Source organism: Stigmatopora argus, chromosome 18, assembly GCF_051989625.1.
Source record: "Stigmatopora argus isolate UIUO_Sarg chromosome 18, RoL_Sarg_1.0, whole genome shotgun sequence".
Lineage (NCBI taxonomy): Eukaryota > Metazoa > Chordata > Actinopteri > Syngnathiformes > Syngnathidae > Stigmatopora > Stigmatopora argus.
In genome coordinates, this window is record NC_135404.1 from 12,875,288 (window position 1) to 12,898,681 (window position 23,394).

General features: G+C 57.6%; 2 protein-coding genes across 5 annotated transcripts; one reads left to right on the forward strand and one right to left on the reverse strand.

Annotated features, from left to right (window-relative positions):
* Positions 1 to 3: 3 nt before the first annotated feature.
* On the reverse strand, positions 4 to 22,394 carry fam171a2b (family with sequence similarity 171 member A2b). 2 transcript variants are annotated; one of them, XM_077625134.1, is made up of 8 exons: positions 22,024 to 22,394; positions 5,182 to 5,409; positions 5,014 to 5,106; positions 2,883 to 3,032; positions 2,580 to 2,759; positions 2,354 to 2,467; positions 2,107 to 2,233; positions 4 to 2,007 (listed from the first exon to the last, which is right to left on the reverse strand). In XM_077625134.1, exons 3-8 carry the CDS (start codon positions 5,054 to 5,056, stop codon positions 744 to 746), a joined length of 1,878 nt encoding a protein of 625 aa, XP_077481260.1. In that variant the 5' UTR covers positions 5,057 to 5,106; positions 5,182 to 5,409; positions 22,024 to 22,394; the 3' UTR covers positions 4 to 743. The 2 variants fall into 2 exon arrangements, with proteins under 2 accessions (XP_077481260.1, XP_077481259.1); XM_077625133.1 differs by lacking the exon at positions 22,024 to 22,394 and adding an exon at positions 5,899 to 6,084.
* Positions 9,159 to 19,778, forward strand: LOC144092668 (corticotropin-releasing factor receptor 1-like). 3 transcript variants are annotated; one of them, XM_077625674.1, is made up of 14 exons: positions 9,159 to 9,755; positions 10,895 to 10,985; positions 12,102 to 12,131; positions 12,199 to 12,351; positions 14,763 to 14,848; positions 15,575 to 15,681; positions 16,445 to 16,565; positions 16,694 to 16,847; positions 16,943 to 17,003; positions 17,086 to 17,158; positions 17,281 to 17,366; positions 17,456 to 17,591; positions 17,664 to 17,705; positions 18,775 to 19,778. In XM_077625674.1, the coding sequence occupies exons 1-14, from the start codon at positions 9,741 to 9,743 to the stop codon at positions 18,913 to 18,915; spliced, it is 1,296 nt and encodes a 431-aa protein (XP_077481800.1). In that variant the 5' UTR covers positions 9,159 to 9,740; the 3' UTR covers positions 18,916 to 19,778. The 3 variants fall into 3 exon arrangements, with proteins under 3 accessions (XP_077481800.1, XP_077481799.1, XP_077481801.1); XM_077625673.1 differs by having other exon boundaries at positions 9,160 to 9,755; positions 12,102 to 12,134; XM_077625675.1 differs by lacking the exon at positions 12,102 to 12,131 and having other exon boundaries at positions 9,160 to 9,755.
* Positions 22,395 to 23,394: the final 1,000 nt, after the last annotated feature.

Below are 23,394 nucleotides of genomic sequence, written 5' to 3' on the forward strand. Positions count from 1 at the left end.
GGAGAGAGAGAAAACACAATTTATTTCTACTTTGAACACAAGGATCACTCGTGATGAAGGCCGGCCGGGCCTCCTCATCCTCACAACATCAAGAAGAAGAATGAAAAAAGTGCGGTGGATTCAAAGACAAACCGGCACTTGAATATCAATCGGTAACACGTGCCGCAAGTTTTCATTTTTTCAATGAAGAAAAAGACGGCGTTCCCGTCGGTGTAAACTTTAACGACCGGAAGTCAACTTGGAGTAGTCGAAACATGCGTGTGAGTGAAAGAGCGGGGGGTGTTGACGTTGGCAGCCTCCACGCTAAAGCGGCCATCTTGCCAGGTAAGAAGGCACAGATGGCGGGAACGCCAGGATTCAAGCCAAGGCGTGTCTGCTGGCCGCTTTTGCCGTAAACGCCAACGCCACCGCCACCCATTTTGTTGCAGCGCCAACGGCGCAAGTCTACCCGTTCGATGGGATGAAAATTGGATGAAAACGACCGTTCAATGGGATGGAAAATCTCCACAACAAGAAAAACTACAACGTGAAAAACGTGTGGCAAAAACCACGACGCCGGTGTCACAAATCAACGGCATTGTGATGGAAGCCAGTCGAGGGGGTCAAGCCCCGCAGGCTGGAGGTGCGCCAGCGAGCGACAATGGCTCTTCTTACCCAAAGTGCACCCGAAAAGCCAGCCATCGGGGACTGGGCTGCTTGTGCTCGTGCTCGCGCTCGCGGTGGTGACTGCACGGTGCGCGTCTTCACTTCCTGGGATGGAAGACCATGAGCGGCCTGTCTTCGATCTTCTGCCAGGGGCTCTTTTTGTTCTCCTCTTTGTCGTCCGCGTCGTCCTCCGGACCGCTCTCCGGGGCCGCCGAGTCGCGGCGTCGGCGGCGGGATGCCGCCTTCCCGGGGACGGCCGGGCCCTGGTCCAGAAGCGGCGTCAGAGAGTTCTCCTCGGGGGAGGTGGGACGACCCTCCCTCCCGTCGGCGCCGCGCTCGGGGAAGGCCAGCTTGGAGTAGCTTTTCCCCGCCCGCCATTCTTCTTTGGCCATCTTGCGAGCTTCCGCGGGGGGGACCGTGTCGCCGTCTCTGGACGAGCTCCCGCAGCCCCGCGCGCCGCCACCGCCGCCGCCGCTCAGATCGTTGCCGGCTTCGATGTAGGAGTGGCGCACGTGGGCGTTGGCCCGGCCGTCCAAGGAGATGAACCAGGCTCGGGGGGGCTTGTCCACGCCCAGCTCCAGGAGCTTCTTCTCGGTCAGGGCCTGGAGCTCCCCGCTCATCCGGGCCACGGCCGAGTCGTCGAAGAGCACCGGGATGGCCACGGGGCCCCCGGCCGAGTCGGACGCCCAGCCGGGCTCCTCCGAGTCGTCCCCGCGGGCCGCGCCCGCCGCTCGCTTCTGCCGGGCTCCTCCCGCCTGGGCCCCGTCCCCGTCGGCGTCCCGCCGCTCGTCGCCGTCCTTGGGGGCGAACTCGGAGGGCAGGCGCATGTAGTGGGCGGGGATGAGCAGGGTGGGCACCATGCCGCGGTACACGTTCTCCTTCATCTGCTCGATGGAGCCGCAAAAGATGATCCGGCCCGCTCGGGCGTCCAGGGAGGCGGGCCGGGCCAGGCTGTCGGCCGCCGAGTACTCCGGCGGTTTGTCGGCTCCCGTCGGGGCGTAGCCGCGGAAGCGCGGCGGGGACGGCGGGTCCGACGAGTACCCCCTATTGTCGTTGGCGCCGCGGTCGTAGTCGTCGCGCGTCGCCGCCGGCTCGTCCAGGTCGTTGCCGTCCGCGGCCCTCATGGGGAAGCTTTCGCCGCGCCGGCGGCCGGGGGCCATTTTCCCCAACGCCGCGGCCGCCGCCCGTTTGCCGGGGTCCTCTCCGGAAGGGGACCGCTCCGCCTCCTTGTCGCGCGTGGCCGGCTCGGCCCGCCCGCCGCAGATCAGGTTGAGGCGCGACGTGGACGTGCCTTGGTCCCGCTTGACTCCCCCGGGGGGCGGCGCTTTCCCCAGCTGCCGGCGAGGTTTCAGACACCTCCGCCTGCCGGGGGGGAAGAGAGCGGGGGAGCGCCGTCAGGGCCCGGCGCCGCGGCGCGGGCGACGCTTACCCGGGCGGGCGGGCTGGCGGGCGGGGACGCGCCTGCAGTAGTAGAGCAGCACGCAGAGCAGGACGAGAACCAGAAGAGCCAGGGAGCCCAGGACGGCCAGCAGGAAGAGGGTGTGGTAGGCCGTGATGTCTCGCGAGGCCGGCTGGTTCAGGGCGTGGCCTGCAGATGGCCAGACGCAGGAAAAAAAAATGTCGTCCCCCGTGACCGCAGAACCGTACGCTTCCTTTTGACGGGAGAGTGAGCGAGCTAGAATCGCCCCCAGCCAGCGGGAAGCGTTACCTGAGGAGGCGGGGAAAGCAGCCAACCAGTATCCCATCTGCGGAAGCACGGCGTTCCACACAAAGTGGGAGCCTTCCTTCTGGATGTAGCCCGTCCCGTTGCGGACCCACAAGCCTGTGCCGCACACAAACGGGGGGCACATTGTTACGGGAACTCCGTCGACGTCCACTAGCGACAAATTGGGAAAGAACGTCACGGACGTCATCCCGAATCCCCGCCGCCTCACCCGCGTCGGGCCGATACATCCACGAAGGCACGCTGGTGGCCGCCCGGTTGCGGGTGTCGGACGGCAGCGGCACCGAGACGTGGAGCGGGTCCCGGAGGGCCACCGGGGCGCCATCTTTGTCCGACAGTTCCACGCTCACCAGCGCCAGCGGCATCAAGTCCATCCAACCGGCGTCGCCGCCTGAACACCGACAGCGGCTCGGGAGGGGGTCGACGTGCGTAGGTGCGGACCACCGGGGCGACGACGCCAGGAACCGGAGGCGGTCCACGTACGCGCGGCCGACCGGCGCACCGGCGCCCTCACCTGATCCGTTGTCGTCGCGGCCCAGCAGAAAGGGGAAGGCGGCGATCTCCTGGCGGGTCCTGGCGGCAGTCAGCCGGGCCGAAAGCGTGGCGCCGTCGCTCGCCAAGGACCTCCGGGCCAGCTGCGCCACGCTGCGCTTGCCCCCGCCCGCTGTGACAGAGACAAATGGGCCACGGTCACGTTTTCACCGGGCCCGCTTGAACGGCCGCCGGCCGGCGCACGACACCGTCGCTCGACGTTGCAGGAGAGGGAGGGATGGCATTTTGACACCACGGCGACCAGGTTTTCGGGGTGGGCCAAACTATTCTACTGCGGGGGTGCAGGTTTTCGTTCCAAGCTCTAAAGAGGAAAGCTTTCTACAAAACTAGTGTCCTACGAGTGCAATCAGTGGATTGGCGTCAGGTGCTCCTTGTTTCAGCCCAACCCCCGTCGCTTCTAGTTTGTCAGTCAGCTCAGTGGGTCGGTCGGTCGGTCGGTGCTGGCTGGGTGCTTTGGAACTTGGAAGCTACTACTCCCACCCACAGTGGCAAAGCCGGTCCGAGACTTATTTCAACCACAGCGATCAGACGCACAGACTTTTGACCATTTTGACCCATTGGAGAGCGCCTTGATGAAATTCAATTGTTAGACAGACAGAAGCATCTGATAAGATTAGGCATTCATTTAACAGGGAGGGCTGGACAAACTAAAGAAAGTAAACAAATAGCCGCCCGCCTGCAGTGGCTGCGGGGGTGCAGGTTTTCATTCCAAGCTCCAAAGAGGAAAGCTTTCCACAATACTAGTGTCCCACAAGTGCAATCAGGGAATTGCCGTCAGGTGCTTCTGGCAGCCCAACCCCCGCTCCTTCAAGTTTGTCAGTCAGCTCGGTCAGCGCAGGATAGTTTGAGTGAAAAGCTGCTCCCTCCCCACCCACCCACGTTGGCCCAACCCCCGTAGATGCAACTTTGCCAGCTATGTGTGTGCTGGATGGCTTGCAAAATGAAAAGCTGCCTGGTATAAACTGTTCAAGACTTTTTTTTAACCTATTTCAAACATGGGCCATAAAAGTGCAAACTTTTGACCATTGAAGAGGGAGTGAGCGCCTCAAAGAAATTGAAGCATTGGACATATGAAGGAAGACATAGCATCCCCAAAGACCAGGCATTTATTTAACAGGGCTGGGCAAAATAAAAATAAAAAAGACTAAAGAAAGTAAACAAATAGCCGCCCGCCTGCAGTGGCTGCGGGGGTGCAGGTTTTCATTCCAAGCTCCAAAGAGGAAAGCTTTCCACAATACTAGTGTCCCACAAGTGCAATCAGGGAATTGCAGTCAGGTGCTCCTTGTTTCAGCCCAACCCCCGTTGCTTCAAGTTTGTCAGTCAGCTCAGTGGGTCGGTCGGTCGGTCGGTCGGTCGGTGCTGGCTGGGTGGTTTGGAACTTGGAAGCTACTAGCCCCACCCACAGTGGCAAAGCCGGTCCGAGACTTATTTCAACCTCAGCGATCAGACGCACAGACTTTTGACCATCTTGACCCATTGGAGAGCGCCTTGATGAAATTCAAGTGGTTCAAGGTTTTCCACTTTAATATTGAATATTATTTTTTTAAAAATTGTTTCCATTTGAAATGAAAAACAAATGATTATTAGATGGCTGAGATGGAAAAAAAAGTTCAAATAAACAGTTTTATATCTATAAAAAACGGAATATTTAGGGCTTTTGATCCAGTTCTTATAATCCAATTTAAAAAAAAATCTAAATATTTTATCTAAAATGGTCCGGCCCACATGAAATAGAGTTGATGTTATTGCGGCCCGCCAAGCAACCCGAGTTTGACACCCTTGCCCTAAGACTAGGCATTCATTTAACAGGGCTGGGCAAACAAAAAAAGGGCAAAAGTGAGTGCTTCGGTTTCAACCTCCAAAGAGGAAAGCTTTCCACAAAACTAGTGTCCTACGAGTGCAATCAGTGGATTGCAGTCGGGTGATTCTCGTTACAGCACAACCCCCGTTCGTTGCTTCAAGTGTGTGTGGAACAAAAAGCTGCACCCGCAGCGGCCCCTGAGGACCGCTCGAGCTCATAAACCGACCCCCCCCCCCCCCCTGCTATAGATTGACGATAAAGTGAGAGTTTCTTTTTTTTTTTTCTCTTTTACCTGGCAAAGCAGACAGAATTTGAAGGGCGTCATCGTAGACCATCAGCGTCCCGGGCCGTTGTAGCGCCAGATACAGAGTGACCGAGGCGTACACTGAAAAAGAGAAGGCGTCAAGTGACCGGACGGGGCGGTGCGGACCGGACCGGGCCGAACCGAGCTCCATCTTACGGGGCGCGCGAGGCGAGTGCCAGGGCAGCGAGTTGGTGACGTAGTTGTCTTTGGCGGCGCTGATGATGACCCGCGCGCCGGCCCGGTAGCGGAAATCCAGCCTGGCCGAGCCGTCGGCGCCGACCCGCCCCCCGGCCACCAGGCTCCGGTTGCCGTGGACCTCCACCAGGGCGTCGGCCAGCGGCGACAGGTCGCTGTTGTCCAGCACCTGCACTCGGATTTGGACCTCTGCGCAAAGGAAAGACAGCACGAGTTAGGGTGGGGGGAAAAAGCCTCGCCCTTCCATCGACGGCCACGGACGTCCGATCCGTTTGCGTTTGGGTTGAAGGAAAAATCTAATCAAGTGGTGTCGCCTAAAGGCTGCGCCAAAGGGCCGCGTGTGCGTGTTGTGTAGGGTCCCGGTGACGTCACGCAGAGCATCCACCGCCATTTTAGCCTCTTTGTGCACGGCTGCGCGAGCACGTCAGGCGGCTAGGTCGTCACGTCACTATCCCGACCGACCGTTGTCCGCACGGGTCGAGCGCGCGTGCTCGTGACGATGGGCGGGCGAGGATGAAGAGGAGGCTGAAGGGAACGACAAAGGAGGAGGAAGGCGAGGCGACGGCAAACACGACGGCGAACATTCGCTCCCATTGCCCCCCTCCCTCACACTATCTCCCTCACACTCTCCCTCCCTGTTTTCTCGGTCTCCACCGCGAAATCTCGGCGAAATCTCACCAAAATGCTCATGCACGGACTTGGCCTCCCGGAGCGCGCACACGCACGCCAAGACGAGCACACGACACACGGCCGCCATCGTCGCAGCTACATGTCATGACGGACAAACGGAGCGATCGGTCGTCGCGACGCTCCCCGCCTCATTCGCGGTGGTCTGGTGGTCCCGCTTCGCGAGATGGCCGCCTAGCGGCGTCAAAGTGCACTGCAAGCGACGCCCCTCTCACCGCGACAGTGCGCCCTCTGCTGGCTGTCCGCGTAAACGCACGCGACCCACAAAAGGCCTTGTTTTGGCGTCGCTTGCGGTGACACCTACCGAGCAGCAGAGGGCAGTAGAGAAGCGGGCGTGCCTGTAGACTTGCTGCCCTGCCCTGCCTGGCGGCTGGCGCCCACCTGCTCTGCAGGCACTTTGAACCGGGCGGGATAAAGCGAAACGAGCTGAGAAGAAGTGGCGATTTTGGGTCCCTTTCGAATCCAGCTCAAAAAGAGCCGTCGTCTTTGCGTTGGACCGCCACGAAACGTCGAAGCGAGCACGACCCGGGCCTAACGCGCTCACCCGTCGCCGGACTGAGCGGCCGTCATCGCTTCCTCGAGGCATTATTTTGGATTCTCGGGGCCAAGCCCGAGCCAGTGGTTCTTAACCCGGGTTGGATCGGACCCGTGGGCTTCGGTGAGTCGCTCTCGGGGGTTCGGTGACCTACCGATGACCTCCAGTCAACGGGCAGCCCAACGAAAGGGAAGGCCGCAACCGAACGAGGCGGGGAGCGCGGATACGCGCCGGCCGGCGGCGACGCGAGGTCGGGCCGGGCGAGCGTTTGTCCGGTCGGCCGCCATCGCTCGGAGATTGATCTGGCGACTTTGGGAGCGCTCGCTCGTCGATCACGTCTCGTCTTCGCCGGCGCGCTCGTTGACGGGCGGCTCGTCGGCCAGTGACAAATGGAATCTCAAAGTCGTGGAGCGGGCCATAAGCCCTTTTCCCCACGCCGCCGTGTCACAAAATCAATAGGCGAGCGACGGCTGCCGGGAAACGCGCTGGCTAGGTTTTGCCGCGTCCCGGGAATGCTATTCCGGGGAGCGTTCCCCAAAAATTGGGTCCTTAGCCGAAGGCCCTCCGGTCTGGTTTGCCGTATCTCGTGGCTAAGCTATAGCGGCGGCGGCAAAGAAAAACAAGGAGAGGAAAAGGTTGAACGGTGACGCAGAAAGGAGGTCAAAACAAACGTCGAGGAGCGAGCGAGCGGACGGACGGATGGACGGAGACCATTGGCCGAGCGGACAATCGCCGGCTGCTCATTGGCCGCCGGAACCCGACTGGACGAGGCAGCTGTGTTTTCCTTGGCAGTGGTTGCATAACGCAGATATTTTAATCAATTTCCCTGCAGCTGGTAGTGCGACAATGTTCCTCCTCCCGCCACCCGCCGCCCACGTCCCCCAACCCCCCCCACTATAATCTAAAAGACAATTTGTCTTCAATCAGGCGAGATCGCGGGCGCACAATCGGCGAGGCGGTCCATTTCAATCCTGTCCCGCCGGCGCACGTCAACCCCGCTCCAAAGCCGGTCGCCCGCCAATAACGGCGAGAGAAAATTGACAGGAAGCCACCGGAAAAGGAACGGGGATGAGTTTGCTCTTCAAATGAAGATTTAAGCGTCCGAGCCATTGGTGGCGGCGAGCAAACGTCAAGCGGTGGCGGCGGCGGCGGCGGCGGCGTGGTCTTCGTCTTTCGCCGCCGCCGGCTCGCACAAATGTTTTTAGAGCCTCTGACCCAGTTGTTAAGTTGCAGAAATAGACAGTTGGGGGCGGGGGGGCACTTTGATGTTTAGCGCTCGCCGCTAAATACTCGCAGAAAGTACTTTACTCCTGATTGAATACTTTTGCAAAGTAGTTTGGAGGCTTAAGAAAAACTTGAAAGATTTTGTCAGCTCGTCAAGCGTTGACCCAGAAAACGAGAAACACCGGCGCGCACCCCCGTCTTCTTTTGTGTGTATGCTTTGGCTGGCTTTGCTTACTTTGCTGCGTTGTGTGCTCTAACCATCTCGTTTCAAGAAGGTGGATGTGTGCGTGTGCATGTGTGTGCGTGTGCGCATCCCCCACTGCTTACTTACTGTGTTTGTGCAGATGCGTCTGTGTTTCTGTATAGAGGAAGTGACCCAAAATGTACAGGAAGGAACAGGACCCGAAACGGATTCCAAACCAAAATAACTGCTTGTTTGCCATCCATTACGATAGATGTCCAATTCATTTGTGTCAATGCTCATCTGTCAACCAATATTCATTCGCCCTTCCCAACATTGGAGGTGACTGGAAACGGGATTGGAATGGAGAGCGCCACGACGATCGGGAACGCTTGATCAGAAAGAAGCAAATGGTGGTGGCGGCCTGGCCTGGCCTGGCCTGGCCTGGCCGTTGGAGGAAAAGAAAGCAGAAAAGTTGAAAAGGAGCCAAGCTTTCCTCCCAGAAGGCCCTTTCAAATCCCTTTGTTGGGATTGGCCGACGGGGAACGTGCCGACCCACGCCGCCTTTGTTTACGTCTTGGAAACCGATCGGGACTTCAGGTGGCGCCAAGTTTGTTGATGTTGGCCAACGCCGGCGTGGCGCCGGCCAACATGTGCAAACACACGTGCGCAGGCAAAGCCCGTGATTTAGGGCCCAACAACTACAGATACGCTAGCTCCTAGCTTTGTGAGGACTTTGGCAAAGTCCCCCTATTTCAAAGTGTCCCTGGAGCCCAGGTGTGTAGTCAGGCCAAATGTCCTCAGAAACCGTATATAAACCAACGCACACACACACAGATGTGCGTGCACGCAGGTCTGGATAAAGCAGACGACACAAACACACACACACACACACATTAGAGCACATGTGTCAAAGCGATTGGGCCTTTGGGCCGCAGTGGGTCCTGCTCTTTGTTCCAACCGATCCAGTGGCGACATTTTAACCAATCAGGTGTCTTCTAAAAGAAGTAGCACCTGACTTGAATGAACTGTTTACACTTGCAAAAGGTATCCTCTTGTTGAGTTGGAATGAAAAGTAGTGGAGAAATGGCGTGAAGATGCTTTGCTTTGACTCTCTCTCTCTCTCTCTCTCTCTCTCTCCTCTCTCGCATGGACTCCCTCCCATTTGGTGCATGGTGGCTTCCTCGGACTTCTTGCCGCTAATTGAATGAGAACCGCTGACGTCACCTCCCTTTTTTTAGTCTCTCTCTCTCTCTCTCTCCCCCCCTCTCTCTCTCTCTTGGGGCGTCAGTGCGCTAAGTCCCTCCCACTCCGGCGCCGGTCCAAATGGAAACACGTGATGTTCGTGCACCGCACCAAAGCCCATCGCGCCACTCTTCATTTCTTCCTTTTGTCTTTTTCTTTGGCTTGGTCTTTCTTTTTCTTTGGGGCTAGCTAGCGTGCGTGCGCGTGCAACTTTGGCTCTCTCGCCTCACCTTTCCCCGCAATCGTGAGGTCGTGCGCACGCGCGCGCGTGTGCCAGGCAAGCATCTGGCAAGGGGGCGGGGCTTGGCTCGGCTCGGCGTGCCTTGGCGTGGCGTGGCGTCCACGCGCCGGTCCGCGACGCGAGCTGGATGCGGACGCGGACGTAGCGCCCGGAGGACGAGGAGATTTACGAGAAAGAGGAGGAGCGGGAGGAGCAGTTGGAGCGGGAGAAACGGGAGGCAGCCGCAGACAACAACACTGGGGATCCACCAGCGCTACCTTCTTGCGTCCCTGAATGCAACACTCGCTCCTCCGTCAGCGTTGTTGGCTTCTCTTCGACTTGTTCTTCTTCATCTTCTTCTTCTTCTTTTTCTTCCTCTCCTTCCGATTCCGCCTCTTTCGCTCTGCTGAGAAGGATGTGAGCTGAACATGCTGCTCCTGCAGGTGAGCTTTTCGCAAAGTGCTTGATGCCTGAAACTTTTGACATTGCATTTAACCTCGGAACGGACCCTCGGCGTGTCGGACGTCCAATGGCGGCGCGCCCGGTCCTCCTCCGTCCTAGATTGAACGAGCCCCGATGCGCGGGAAGCCTCCGTCGTTGTCGTCCATCCCATCGTGGTTTGACGAATCGGCTTCAATGGGGACGTCGGCGCCTCGAGTCGGACGGGGTTAGCTTGGCCCCGGCGACCCCGAGGCCCGTCCGCCGCCCAAGCCTAACTTAACTGGCTCCCTCCCAGTGGACGGGAACGGCCCCCGGCGCTCACGGACATTTGCGGGAGTTCGGCGCTCGGTCAGACGTCGTAGGCCAGGGGAGGCGCTCCGCGTCTTTCTCGGCGCGGATCCGCTTTGGTTCCGCCGGGGATGTTCCCGCGGCGCGCTTCCGCTCGGGATTTTTGCCGTCACGACCTTTCCACGCTCGGCCATCTCGGATGAAAGGCCGGCCGCAGCTGGGCTCTCCTGGCGCCTTTTCCGTCCAACTCAAACACGTGTCACGTGTCGCTTGACTGACTGGCGTGACGCCGCAGCTGCTTTAGAGGCCAACGCCGTCCGCGAGCTGTCTGCCGGCCGGGCGGGCTCCTTCCCGGCTGGGAGCTTTCACTAGGCATGATTTTCAACAAGAAAAAAACTAATGCGGCATGTGCTCTTCAATCGCATTGAATGAGTGAATTGAATTGCAAAATGAACAGCAAGCAATCCGCAATGGACGAGCCTAAAGTCACCCGTAGCGGGGAGCGATTCCAAAGGAACAGGTCGTGAGCTAGCCGTGCCCCAAAAATGGATGCAAAAGGAATAGCGAGGGAGCGGGCCCAATCCATTTGGAGCGGGAGGGAGGGAGGAAGGGAGGGAGACAAAGGTCGCGCTGGCGTTCCGCTCGCAGTGTCCACGACGCCAGCCAAAGCCTTCAATATCTTTATCCGTCCAAAGAAAGCTTGGAACCACCAGAGGGCGGAAACGCAAACTCCATTTGCACAACGCGTGGGGGTCGCCGTCGGGCGGGCCCCAAAGGATGGGGCCCCGGCCGGATGATGGGCCCCAAATAATGTCCCCCCCCCCCGCCACCTCTTTTTCCCGTCTTTCCGCAGATGTGCGCCGCCTTCCTGTTCTTTCTGCCGCCGGCCTCCCGGGCAAATTCCACGTGCGACGCCGTGACGGTGGCCGACGCCCCCTCCGCCGGTAAGTCCACGCCAAACCGACAGACAGAGAAAAAAAACTAAAAAGATAGGAGTGGAATTATATATATACATGTATCATGTTGTACCCTCGCTGTGGCAAAGACGCCGGCGAGAGGAGAGCCAGTCCAATTAAAAATGGACCGGCACCGACGAGGCGGCGGTCCTCGAGCTCCGCGGCCGCCATTTTGTCCGTTTGGCTAGCACGTACGCGGGTGGCTCCGTTTTGGCTAACGCTCCGAACGGCGAGCGACGGTCCCGTCCGGCTAGCTCTCCTCATTATACCCGGAGGAGTAGCCATTTTTCATTTCCTAGTCGCAGACCCCTAGCGGCGTTTTTGCCAAGCGGCGAACGTCTGTCGTTCCCGAGACGTCGCCGAGACGGCCAGCGTGGCTGAAATGGGCCAAGGACGTCACGGTCTCCGTCGGCGAATGAATCACGCTTTGACTTGTCACCATGAATGAATTGTAGGGCGAGCGTCGGCGCTCGTCACCGAGGAAGGAAGGAAGGGAGGAAGGGAGGGAGGGAGGCGGCCCCCACGCGCTAACGAGCTCCCCGGTTGGCGCCCCGGCCGACGCCCCCTCGCAAATCCTTCATCGCGACGTCGCTTTAATTCCCGCCGACGTCTCCGACCGGTCGGCGGAAGGGCCGCGCCCGGGGGGCACGTTTTTCTCTCTCTCACTTTCTCTCTCTCTTTCTGTTTGTAGCCTCGGGGGGGCCCCTGTCTCCGTGGCTTAACGTTGGCCTTAAGACAAACGCGCTGTACCTTTTCCATTTATTTCGAGCTGGCTCGACTTCCCCGTCGATCGGTCCACGCCTCTCGACGTTTGGCGGAGCGGCATTTGCGGTCGCCCCGCTGTCCATTTCCGGCCCATCCCCGTCCGCCCCATCATTTGGTATCATTTCCAATCGGGCTTGTCGTCGATTTGGGGGCCCGGGGCCGCTTTCTCTTGCGTGTATTTTGGGCCAGGTTAAGAGCGTTTTGTAGATTGGCATATGATTTCAGGCAAAAGACATTTGCCATTGTCGGGGGAGCCGGCACGTTTTTTTTCAAAAATCTGCCGGGGCCCCCCCGGTAAAGGACGTTGCTTTGAAGGTGACGCGCGCTTTCCGCTCGCAGCGTGGCCCTGGTGGAACGAGACGGACGGCGGCGGTGAGCCGGCCGCGATGGACACGATGACGGCGCGGACCCGGGTGACTCTGTGTGTGTGCGTCAGGCGGCGGCGGCGGTGGTGGCGGCGGCGGCGGCGAGGTCTTCTGCGAGGCGGCGCTGGACGGCATCGGGACGTGCTGGCCTCGCAGCCCCTCCGCTCGGCTGGTGGCCCGACCGTGCCCCGAGATCTTCTACGGCGTCCGCTACAACACCACCAGTAAGCATTGAGGCTTGTTTCTCTCCGTGGGACCTTGAAATGAATGGCTGGCTGGCTCAACATTGGACATCCCATCCGCGTGAATTGGCTGAAGTGGCTTGGCCGCCAAAGAACATTTCTTCCCGCTTCAAACGGTTGGGATGTCCAGTGTTTTCTCTCACTCTCTCTTTCTTTCTTTCTTTATCTCTCTCTCTCTTTGCGGATGACAGATTAGCAATCTGGGGCGACCGTCGTCGTCTCGTGAGCAACGCGTTTCCCCTCGGCGGCGCGTGACCGCCGGCGGCACTCAAAACCAAGTGCCAAAAATACTTCTCACGAATTAGCACCAGGGCAGGGAAGAGCAAAAAAAAAAAAAGGAAAGGAAAGAAAGGCACGTCGTCATCAAGAGCGGTCTTTTCTCGGGATTTGTTTTCGCCGCCGTGACGGCTCATTAGCGCTGGTGCGGAGATTTCCTCGCCTCGTGCTGACATTTAAAAAAACCCTCAATGCAAATCTCATCAAAAGACAGCAGGCAGCGAGCGAGCGAGCGGCGCCTCCACATTTTTACGCCGCGTCGGGCGTCCTACTTTTAACCGCAGCGTTTCCCCAATTTGCACCTGCCCCAAATCCCCAAATCCATAGCAGAAGACGGCCTTTGTCACGAGGGCTCAATTCCTGCGGATTCACGTGGGGCATTCATTTTGGGGGCGTCCATTTTCACTTCTCTCCCGTTGGAAATGGAAGCTCGAAAAAAAAAAAAAAAAGAAAGCGGCAAAGTCTGGGATTTGTCGGGGTCTAATTTTGGAAAAGCGCCGCAATTCTAAGCGGGATGATTCACGGAACGCATTGGCCCCGGCCGGCGCACAATGGACCAGCTATTTTTGGGATGGCGAGGCTTTATTGGGGATGGCGGCGGCGGCGCTTCTCTCGCTCGCCGTCGCCACTTTGAAACGCTCCTTTGGGGACACCTTCGTCCCACGGCGGCTTCCGTCGACCTCTCGGAGCCCGGGCGGAAAGAGCGGTGGCGTGGGGGCGCGGCTCGCCGGGTCGCCCGCGCGTCCGTTCTCTAAAAATAGAGGATGGTGTCACGTGACCTGGCCGCTCGCCTCATGAACTATTCACCAAGCTGAATAATTGATGAGCACTTTCAAACGGATCATGTACTTTCCGATCGATGAGACGTTCGGGACGACCTCCACGCCTTTGGGGGCGGGCGGGCGCCTCCGGCAATTGAGCGCTAAAATCAAGAGGGGAAACGGCTAACGTCAAGTGGTCCCGTAATTGATGGGCTTGAGTGAGCCCCAAAGGCCGGGCCAACAAAATCGGGAGCCACCGAGCCCCAAACATGGGGGAGTCAGCCAGAAGCAAGAAAAAGGGAGCCCCAAAGTACAAGGCCAATTTCCCCCTTTGACTGCGACAACCTGAGCCGGTTGGCCCCAGGGAGCCACGTCATAACTTTCCAATCCTTGTCGGCCGTATTTGCAACAAAAAAAAGAGCCGTGAGCCTTTGCGTCGCAGATGATTGTCTCGTCATTTGGGCTTTCCGCAAAAGGAGAGGCTACGTGCTATTTCCACCCCAGGACGTGGTGGCTAATTGGTCAGCCGTCGAAATCATGTCATCACCCGTGGCGAGACCGGGCAAAGCGCGTGGTCTCCGTCGCCACGGAGACCGCACGCGTCAATCCCGCTAAATCCTTTCCGCGAAAGCTTCATTAGCGGACGGGGAGCGTGTCGGCCTCAGGCACCTGCCATTCGGGCCCCACCGTGGCGGTGCCCGCCCAGAAGCCATTGGAGCGAGCCCGGGTACGTCGGCCCCTCCCCTCCCCTCCGGAGGGGGCCGGCCCGGGAGAATCCGCTCGGGTCGGGGAATCAAACGGCGGCCTCGTCCAACGATCTCCCCTTCGAGTTATCCGGTGAGGAAATGGACTCGCCGCCTCTCCGATTGGATTACGAGCGTGCATCGGTGGCCGCGTGGAGAATCTCAAGTGGCCGTTAAATGGGCGACTCCGCCCGCCCGCCCGCCCGCCGGCCGCATCCAATGGCAGAAAGGAGCGGCCGCGTCCAATCGCTCTATGGAAGCACAAACGTCCACGTCCGACAAGCGTGCGGACCGGGCGAGGCGGGCACCCCGAAAAACGGCCCCTCCGTCGGGGGACCTTCTGACACGGAAAGAGGAGCGAGCGCCTGTCCCCGTTAATGAGGCGGAAAGGCAAACGATGTGACAAGTCACACCCTCAAAGGTCACGCGCCAGCAGGCGTGAGTCCGGCGTCCTCTTTTGCTTCTCTGTCTATTGATTGATTTTTCTTGTCGGGCCACTTAAAGGTTCCAACTTTGAAAGGTTCTGAAATTGCAAGATGGCGTCACCCTCCGGAACGTCCCATTTTGTTCTTAACGGAAATGTGTGCCTTTGTGTGTTTGTGTGTTTGTGTAGACAGCGTGTACAGGAAGTGCCTGCGGAATGGGACCTGGGCGGCAAAGGGCAATTACTCCATGTGCAAGGCCATCCTGCACCAGGAGGTGAGCAAAGCAGCCAGCTAGCCGGCTAGCTAGCCGGTTAGCCGGCGCCTCCCATCTTTTGTCCCCGTTTCACGGCCGTCACTTAAGCCACATGTTCTCCGCTCGCTCTCGAAAAGGCGTTGTTCTCCGAATGGCTCAGTGAGTTGACGTTGCCGCGTTATTCCCCGCTTCAAGTAAAACCGCCACTCTCCGTGTTAACGTGGCGCGCTTACAATCGAAGAGCAAAATGAGCCTGAGCCTAACCCAAACCCCGTGACCAAAGAATGGCGTCGGAGCAAGTCCGTTTGGCTGTCGCGAATCAACGGCAACGACAGCTCGAGGCATCGGCGTGGGGGACGGAAGGGATCCGCCCCCCCCCCCCCTCCGGAGGGGATCCGCGACCCCGCCGTCTGGCCATATTGCGCCCACGCCACGCCGAGAGCGGATTAACGGCCGTAATCCCCGCGCGGGCGCAGCGAGGTTACGTAAATCCCCGCATCGGCTCCAAATTTCCAACCCAAAGACAGAAAAGGCCAAAAATGGCAGAACGGCTCGTACGAAAAAGATGTCGTCACCCCCGCCCGGTCGGCGATCGGACCCCAGAGGCTGACGATGCGAGTTTTGCTAACGGCGCTCTCGGGGATGCGAATTTTGCTAACGGCGCACGTGGCGATGCCGACGTGGCGGCGGCCGATCGGCGAGTTTTGCTAACGGCGCATTCGGCGCTGCCGACGTGTTGCTTTTCAGAAGAAGGGCAAGATGCATTACCAGTTGGCTGTCATCATCAACTTTTTGGGTCACTGCGTCTCCATGGTGGCGTTGCTGGTGGCCTTTTTCCTCTTCCTGTGTTTGAGGTAAGCGGCCTCTCGTTCCAAAGCCGCCTTTGCCGGCCGGCCGGCCGGCAGAGTGGCACAAGACTCTACCTTTAACGGGGGCGGGGCAGAGCATTCCAAAGGCCGGCCACCGGGAGCTTCTATCTAGGCCCGATGGGGGAGAAGGGGACGATTAGGGCGGGCGGCGGTCCGCGTGCCAACGACGCCCCCCGTCCGTCCGTCCGTCTTTCTCAGAGCGGCTCCACCCTCCAGAGTGCGAAAAGCGTGAAGGGGGCGGGGCTGGACACCGGCGCATTTATGCACAAGTGGTGTTGGAGGCAAGCCGTTCCCCCGGAGGGAGGAGGCCGACTAAAGTGGAGTGGCGGCGAATGGAGCCAAAGAGCCCCCAAAAAAGCCACGAACGGGACCGGCAAAGAAGCGTGGCGGCCAAAATGATCAAAAGAGCCATATTGGACGAAAGAAAGAAAAACGTGCGGAGCCGGCAAACAATGAAAAGCCTTACAATAATCAAGGCAAGACGTGCCGATTGGCCCGCTACGTTGGCCACAAATACACGGCCGGCATCGTCGCCCCAACCCAGTTCTTCCCCAGCTGTGCATTGGAGGTTAGGCTTAGCCAAGGGCTGGCTTTCCTTCGACGGTCCAATTGGGACGGCTAGCTAGCGTCATCGTCGGAGCGCTTCTTTTGTTTCTGTCTTTGAGCGGGGTCAGCCTTTGTTTTGTTTTTGGTTCTTGTTTCCCCCCCCCCTGCCACCGGCACCGGCACCACCGCCTCCTTCTTCCAGGAGCATCCGCTGCCTGAGGAACATCATCCACTGGAACCTGATCGGCGCCTTCATCTTGAGGAACGCCACCTGGTTCGTGGTGCAGCTGACCATGAGCCCCGAGGTGCACGAGAGCAACGTGGTGAGCGGGGGTCGGAGCGGGGCATTCTTTGGGGGGTGAGGGAGGGTGGGGCCTTCCCACCCTTGTCCACCTTCCCTTCCAGCCTGCGAGCCCTTTTGGCCACGCCCTTTTTTCTTTTTCTTTGGAAGGCCTGGTGCCGGCTGGTGACGGCTTCCTTCAACTACTTCCACTCCACCAACTTCTTCTGGATGTTCGGCGAGGGCTGCTACTTGCACACGGCCATCGTTCTCACCTACTCCACCGACAAACTGCGCAAGTGGATGTTCATCTGCATCGGCTGGTGTAGGCGGCGCCGCCCCGTCGAGAGGGCCTTCTCGAGGGCCGGCCGAGGCCCGCCCGCCCCCCGCGCTGAGCCGTTTGCTTGCGTTTGCACGCAGGTATCCCCTTCCCCATCATCGTGGCCTGGGCCATCGGGAAGCTCTACTACGACAACGAAAAGTCAGTCTTCCTCCGGTTCCCCCTCGCCTCGAGGGGAAACACCCCCGTAGAATTTGGCTCACGTCAACCTCTCCGTCGACAGGTGCTGGTTCGGGAAGCGGGCGGGCGTCTACACCGACTACATCTACCAGGGTCCCATGATCCTGGTTCTGGTGGTGAGTCCCTCCATTTGACGCCGGGCCGCAAACCACGGCACGGGGGGGGGGGGGAGGAGCCACGGGAAGGCGCCTGCGCCCGGGCCAAAGTTCCGCCGAGATTAGCCACGCTGTCTTTTCAGATCAACTTCATCTTTCTCTTCAACATCGTCAGGATCCTGATGACCAAACTGCGAGCGTCCACCACCTCGGAGACCATTCAGTACAGGTAGAGCGGGGCGGACGGAGGGTCGGCGGAGGGCCAGCCCATCCACGGGGATGATGACCACGCTCCTCCCTCCCCCTCTCCCTCCTCAGGAAAGCGGTGAAGGCCACGTTGGTGCTGCTGCCCCTGCTGGGCATCACCTACATGCTTTTCTTCGTCAATCCCGGTGAGGATGAGATATCGCAGCTGGTCTTCATCTACTTCAACTCCTTCTTGGAGTCCTTCCAGGTGAGGCCGACGCCCAAGAAGCGGGTGCCCCGCCCCCCTTGCCACCCATCACTGACGTCCGTCCTTTGGCAGGGATTCTTCGTCTCGGTCTTTTACTGCTTCCTCAACAGCGAAGTAAGTCCGCCTCCGCCTCCGCCTCCGCCTCCGCCTCCTTCGCCGCATCGCCGCCACACACGCGTCGCCCAGGGCGTTCCCGTGCCGCTTTAAATGGATCGGACGTCAAGTAGATTGCGGGAGGCTGACCGGATGTCGCGCGATTGGAATTGGCGTCTGTCGTCCTGGATGCGAGCGAACGTCGGTCGCCTAGGCGACCGACGTCCGCTCGGACCGAGGAGGTCGACGCCGGTCGTTCGGGAAGGAAACGCGTGTTTGCTTGTCCGACGTGGCGGGTCGACGCGGGGTCGTCCGCTAGCTCGCCCGTGGGTCGCCGTGGGGGCGGGGCCCGGTCTCCACGGGGACGTGCAGAGGCCGCGTCCGACCAAACGTTTTCCATGGGAGACTGCTGGCAAATACGATGACTGGCGCCGCGCCGCGCCTCCGATTGGCGCGCGCATGTTGCTTGGGGTCTGGGTGTGCATGCTGTAGCATCCGGCCGTCCGTCCGGCCGGCCGTCTGGATGAATGGCACCTGTTTTGGAGTTGTTGTTGTTGGTCATCCAAAGCGCCTGACGGTAATCCTCGGAGGCACTAGACTCGCTATTGGGAGGCCGGCAAATTCGCCGAAGGAGAGACCCAGCCGTCAGTACTGGGCAGACTGAGAGAAATAAACAAAACCAAAAAGAGCCAAAGCTGAGGGAAACAGAGAGGCAAAAAAAAGCGCCTCCCGTGGCACGAGTCTGGGTGCGTCCATTGGAAGGTCTTCCGTGGAAGTCCTGTTTTGGAGGAGGGACGGAGGTTAACCCTAACCCAGGGCACTCCAAACTATTCCACCGTGGGCCGCAGTGGGTGCGGCTTTTCCTTCCAAGCCGTAAGAGGAAAGCTCTCCACCAATCTGGTATCTTACAAGTGCAATCGGTGGATTGCAGTCAGGTGCTTGTCGTTTCAGCAGAAACCTCATTGGTTAAAAGCGTTTGGGTCGGACGGCTCGGAACCAAAAGCCGCGGCGGCGGCCGGCCCCCGAGGACCGTCCGCTTGGCGGAACCCCAAGCCTAAGCCGCTCTGCGTCCACTCTCGTTGGGCCGCAGGTGCGCTCGGCGGCCAGGAAGCGTTTCCGCCGCTGGCAGGAGCAGCACTCGCTCCGGGCCCGGATGACGCAGGCCGCCTCCATCCCCACCTCGCCCTCGCGGGTCAGCTTCCACAGCATCAAGCAGTCCACCTCGCTGTGAGCGGCAGCAGCAGCAGCAGCAGCAGCGGGCGGACCTCGCGTTCCCGCTCGGGACGGCGCCACGCCGCTGCCGCCGCCGCTCGGGGAAACGGGCGTTTCCCCGAGCCTTCCTAACCGGTCTCGATGACGACACGCCGCCGCTCAAACCAGGAAATGCTAGGAATGAGCCGCCGATGCCGCGCTTTTGCAGATCTCCTCTTTGACTCGGCGCCGGGTTCAAAGATGGCCGCCGGCTACGAGCGCTTCCGATCCAAATGAGCTTACCGCCAGTAGACGGCCCATCCGTGCGGAGCGGAAAGATGTCACGTCGTATTCAAAGGGGAAAAAAAAAAAGTGTCTGCGGCACGGCCGGGTTTCGGAATGGGGAGCCGGCCGCCGGTCACGCTAACGCCCGTGCTTTCCCAATCCGGGCCGCCGCCGTGGTCATCCGGTTCTAGCGCCGGAGGAAGTCGGTGGCCGTGGAAGGCTTTGGCGCCGGAGACGTTAACCGACGCGACCGAGCGATGGCTTTCCGTCGTGGGTCTTCTGGATTTTGGGGGATGTCGAGGGCCCGCGTCAGCCGCCGCTCGTCTTTCTTGTCCTTATTGTTGTTATTTATGCTCATTTTTCCCGCTAAAGACGTGAAATGTTTTTTCGTTGCTCGACAAATGTAACTGGCAAGACGAGCCAATGAGAGAAGAGCGCTTGAAAAAGGCCTCCTTCTCACGTGGCGTGGCAAAGCAAAAGCTCTCGTGCATCGAGAAACTTCCCACCATGCAAAGATTTTGTTACAAAAACCTTGTTTTGCTGCTCTTTGTGTTCGTGGACTCAAATCGTGTGAAAAGATGATGGTGATCATGTTATAAATCTGTGGTGGAAAAAGTTCTCCTGGTCTTCATTTTCTTGCCGTGCGTGTTACCCATAGCGCTTGCGTACTTTTTGGATGCCGTTGGAACTTGAGTCACTCGAGTGTGGCAAAATGGCACCTCCCCGGTGGCCCGTCTTTACGCCGACGAATAAAGTGTGAGCGCCGTCGATTGGAAACAAATGGAGCGCTCTGCTTTATTTATGGAAGCGGCGCCATCTCCATCGTGGCCGGCCGGGGCCGTTTGTGTCCGGGGCCCTCCGGGACGGGAGCCACATTTGGACCATCTTGTCATCCTTTTAAGCTGACGCGGAGGGGAGGGGAGGGGAGGGGAGGGGAGGAGGGTGTTGCGGGATCTTGTACTGGAGTGTAATGGAGCGAGGGAGGGAGGGAGGGATGCGGCCGGCTGTTTCCAAAAGGCTTGGACGGACGGCGCTCGCTGTCCCCGGCAGGGCACCCTTTTAAAGGAAGCTGGCGCTCCGGCGTCATCTGCCACCTTCTATTTCAAGGTCGGGAAGAGGGGGGAGGGAACGGAGGGGGCGGATCTGCAGGCGCTTTTCAAGAGCGCCAGCTCCATCGCCCGCCCGCCACCACGAGCGCGACCTTTCTCTCGGCGATGGGCGCATCCGCTGGGGACGGTCTTTTCCACTCCCCGTAGGCCACGCGCGCGTCCGTGCCGATGCCATTTCCACACTAACGCTAGCGTCGATACCGTCGCGCCGCTAAAACCACGGGATCGAGAAGCGAAAAAGCAAAGCGGCGACGCGGAAGGCCGCCAGTTTGGAAGCGCCCACGGCCACATCCCAGACGACCATCTGGCCCTCCATCGCCCGTGAATTTCAACCCGTTTAATGGCTCGCAGACGTCGGAAGCGGGGCGACGGAACCACGACGACGACGGAACCACGACGACAACGGAACGACTGAGCGGCGGCGACGACGGGACGACTCGTTGCGGTCAACGGGCAGAAGGGCGAAAAAAGCCCGCAGCGGCGAGCATCCGTCTTCGTATTGGCTAACTTGATGATGGCGAGGTCTCGCGCCAAACAAATCTCGTTGGTGGGTTTTGCATTTGGTGTTTGGCTTTTTCAACCATACCAGGAAAGAATAAAATTAAAAAATGGAAGGAATTACAAACATTTTGAGTTGGACTTATTCAATGAGGAACAGCACATAGTATTTCTATTCATATTAATGCACATAAATATGGAAGATTTTAGCCCAGGGCTAATTTCCATCTTTAGTGTAGCTTGAAGATAAACGATGACCCACATACACATACACACACGTAGCAGAGTTTTTGGCCATTTTGTTTGTCTAACTGTCAGGCTTTAAAATGATTTTATCCTGCCGCATTGTGATCTTCCAGGAAACTATGATTCCATCCAATTTAGCGTGCTTGGAGAGAAATGAAAAGGAGAGCGTTTAGTCAGCAGTCTGGTGTCAAATGCCTTTTTGAGATCAATGAACCGCACCAATGACCTTTATCCACTTTTCATTTGATATTTTCAAAAACCGACCGCTGACATTATTAGTATGGTTATGGTAGAGGTCATCGTCCCAATTGATAATGTTTTGGGATCTCCCTTTTTTGGTACTCTCATTTGCTCTGATATGTTTTGTTTTTTTTTGGGCCCATGCGTATCTATTTTGGGGAAGCTTTCTTGAGAAGGACTGAGTTTATGGGCTGATAGGCCTGTGATCCTAGCCAACCTCTTTTGGATTCTCTCCCACTTATGGGAAAAGAGCGCATCTGCCGCGCATGTTTCCGAAGAAGCAGCGAGTCTAGAAGGGCTTTTGAGGAGTTGCGTCAAGTCAAATACGCTTCACGCTGATTTCAACTGTCTCCCATTTCATTTATCCAGCCAGTTCATATTTCAATCTCCAAGCAAGATAACTTCATTTTTTGTGTGGCATTCCCCAAGTAGGGCCGAAGATCTTTAGAGAAGGTAGTAGAGGAAGTCATTGACATCTGTGCGATATTTTAAGGCTGATTGATGCATTCAAGGTTGAGGACATTGAGCCACCTTAAATGTCAACAGATAGAAATGTGTTGACATTGAAGGTGTTCCCTAACACAGTCCCCCGCCACGGTTTCCCATACGGTCCCTTCTGAACATTACTATTGTAAGCTGGTATTTGCCATCCTGCCATGATCACTGAATTTACATTTATATAGGCAGGCTTGGTTAAGGGTACTCTAGTCCAGTTCATTTTTTTCCATCAAATACAATGTTTCTTCGACATAAATCATTGTGGGACTTACCCACCACCGCTGCTTTGGCTTGAGGTGTTGAAAGCTTGGCTAACAGTTGTCGAGGTCCGGATCAATTCCTACGCGTCCGGGAGTGAGAAGACGTTCACCGTTGCACACTGGGGCCGCCTCGTGGCATTTTAGTGCCACTACCACGAATACTGCTTGAAGTACATACTAGTAGTAGGTGGCCGCCGGTAAAAAAAAAAAAAAACGGGCCTCCGATAAAAGCGGGCCGCCGGTAAAGGTGCCCGTTTGGGGCTCGAGCGCTGCTCCATTGGTCCTTTTCCCCCAAGAAACCGGGCGGGGCGGGGGACGCTTCCCCTTCTCTTACTTTTCCGTTGATTGAGGCATCGCTGGAGTTCCGTGCAGTCAACTTTTGGTAGGGGCGTTCATTTCCGCCCTACGGGGCGTTTCACAAGAGAGTGGCGGCCGTGCGAGCCAATGAGAAGCCTCGCTTGTTCACCGTCGACCAATGGCAGCAGAAAGAGCTCTAACAGGTGGCCAAGTAAGTCACCGTGTGGTGGCATTCTTTGGGATGACATCACAAGTGTCAAAGTGGCAGCCCGGGGGCCAAATCTGGCCCGCTGCATCATTTTGTGCGGCCCGAGAAAGTAAATCATGGTGCTGATTTTCTGTTTTAGGATCAATTTCAAATGACGAGTATAGATGTATATTATATTTCCTGATTTTCCCCTTTTTAAATCAAGAATTGCACATTTTTCTTTTTCTTTCTTTTGTGTTTTTAGTTATACAAAAACGACATAGTATGGTAAGGCTTTTTTTCTTTAAAAAATGACAGTATAGTAAGGCTTTTTTTTCAATTTGGCATGTCTGCAGTAAGCGTCAATGGAGAGTGGATTTTCGCCCCCGTTCTCTGCCGTACGTTGAAGAAAAAATGACCGTGGCGAGTATAAGCCTTTTCCCCCGAAAAAAAGACCATGTATATAGTAAAGCTTTCGGCAATAAAAAAGACAATGTATAGTACGATATTTTTTCCTTAAAAAAAGACCATTTATAGTAAGGCTTTCTTCAATTTAAAAAAAAAAGACCATGTATAGTAAGGCTTTTTTCTTTAAAAAAATAGACCATGTATAGTCAGACTGTTTTTTTGGTCTTTAAAAAATAACCCTTTACATATGTGTGTATATGTATTATACATGGCATTTTTTGGGGGGAACAAAAACAGCCTTACTATATGTGGTCATTTTTTGAACCAATAAAGGTTTGCAACGCTCAAATCAATCCAATCCAAGGGGAGGATTTGGGGCTCCCAGTAGACCATTGGCCTGGCTCAAGGGCACTTTGGGGTTCATCCCCACGAGGATCTTGATCACTGGAATGAAAGAAGAGTCTTTTCCTTCCCTTTGGTGACAACAAGTG

Excerpts from the sequence above, each read along its gene's own strand:
- fam171a2b (XM_077625133.1), bottom strand. The coding sequence starts at position 5,977 with ATGGCGGCCGTGTGTCGTGTGCTCGTCTTGGCGTGCGTGTGCGCGCTC. Across the intron at positions 5,107-5,181 it reads GCACTCGCCTCGCGCGCCCC|TGTACGCCTCGGTCACTCTG; the intron begins GTAAGATGGAGC and ends TCTCTTTTTCAG. Across the intron at positions 2,234-2,353 it reads TGCTTTCCCCGCCTCCTCAG|GCCACGCCCTGAACCAGCCG; the intron begins GTAACGCTTCCC and ends GGCCATCTGCAG.
- LOC144092668 (XM_077625673.1), top strand. Across the intron at positions 14,849-15,574 it reads AGGCCATCCTGCACCAGGAG|AAGAAGGGCAAGATGCATTA; the intron begins GTGAGCAAAGCA and ends GTTGCTTTTCAG. Across the intron at positions 17,706-18,774 it reads ACTGCTTCCTCAACAGCGAA|GTGCGCTCGGCGGCCAGGAA; the intron begins GTAAGTCCGCCT and ends GTTGGGCCGCAG.